Source organism: Phalaenopsis equestris, unplaced genomic scaffold (assembly GCF_001263595.1).
Source record: "Phalaenopsis equestris unplaced genomic scaffold, ASM126359v1 Scaffold000002, whole genome shotgun sequence".
In the NCBI taxonomy this organism is placed as follows: Eukaryota; Viridiplantae; Streptophyta; class Magnoliopsida; order Asparagales; family Orchidaceae; genus Phalaenopsis; species Phalaenopsis equestris.
In genome coordinates, this window is record NW_018164444.1 from 11,092,728 (window position 1) to 11,093,662 (window position 935).

At 40.9% G+C, this 935-nt stretch overlaps 1 protein-coding gene across 1 annotated transcript; it reads left to right on the top strand.

Moving 5' to 3' along the window:
- LOC110028701 (L10-interacting MYB domain-containing protein-like) lies at window positions 1-517 on the top strand. Its single transcript, XM_020730698.1, has 2 exons — window positions 1-161; window positions 250-517. Exons 1-2 carry the CDS (start codon window positions 1-3, stop codon window positions 515-517), a joined length of 429 nt encoding a protein of 142 aa, XP_020586357.1.
- The last annotated feature ends 418 nt before the right edge of the window (window positions 518-935 follow it).

Consider the following 935-nt stretch of genomic DNA (forward strand, 5'->3'; position numbering starts at 1 on the left):
ATGACAGGTAGGGAATATGATAGACTCCAATTGAAGAATAAATGGGACCAGCTTAAGAAAGATTGGAAATTGTGGAGTGATTTGAAGCGTGGCTCCACTGGATTAGGATGGGATCCGGTGAATAGAACAATTGAGGCGTCAGAGGAATGGTGGCAAGAAAGGCTTGCGATAAGATATTATAGAGTCATTCTTTTTAATTTTAATAAGTTCTATTTTTTATTTCTAATAACCTTTCATTCTCTTTTACAGATTGTTCCTGCGGCTAAGAAGTTCAGATTGGCTGGGATTGAACCAGAATTGGAAGACTGAACCAGAATTCGAGGGCAAGTTAAAAATGATGTTTGGTGGGGTGGTAGCTAAAGGGAAATTTTCAGCTGCCCCTAGCCAAATAGTTTTTGAAACAACCCCCGAGAATGTGGCCGTGGAATTGTCAAATGATTCTGCAGAATTCCGCAGTGTTGAGCCACCTGAAATTCAATCCACCAACCATGTGAAGCGCCCCCGGAACGAACGCTAGAGAAAGAGTGGACCTGCATCTATGAGGGAGCAGCTCTCATACCTAGTGAACTCATCTAATGATGCCCCTCAAAGAGTTCAAAAAACCTCGATTCATGAGGCCATTGGACTTCTGGACTTCTTGAAGAAGATCCATAATTTACAGGGGATCGTGATCTTTTCTACTTTGTTGTAGACCTCTTTCGTGATTCCCTCCATCGAGACTTCTTCACAACACTGAGCAAAGAGCGAAGACTGGAATACATACGCTATTATTATAATCGTCGTGACTTGTGAAGTTGAGCTCCTCATTAGTTGACATTGTGGTTGGTTTTGGTTTGTTAATTTGGAAACTAGACTGCTGCACATCATTTCATCTATGATTACTCCTGATAGTAAACTTTTTCATTTGTGGTTGTTCGTCATTTTTATGAAACTGA

What these genes read in the sequence shown, in the direction of transcription:
- LOC110028701 (XM_020730698.1), top strand. Translation starts at nt 1, where the DNA reads ATGACAGGTAGGGAATATGATAGACTCCAATTGAAGAATAAATGGGAC. An exon ending in GAGGAATGGTGGCAAGAAAG is followed by an intron (nt 162 to 249) that starts GCTTGCGATAAG and finishes TCTCTTTTACAG; the next exon opens with ATTGTTCCTGCGGCTAAGAA.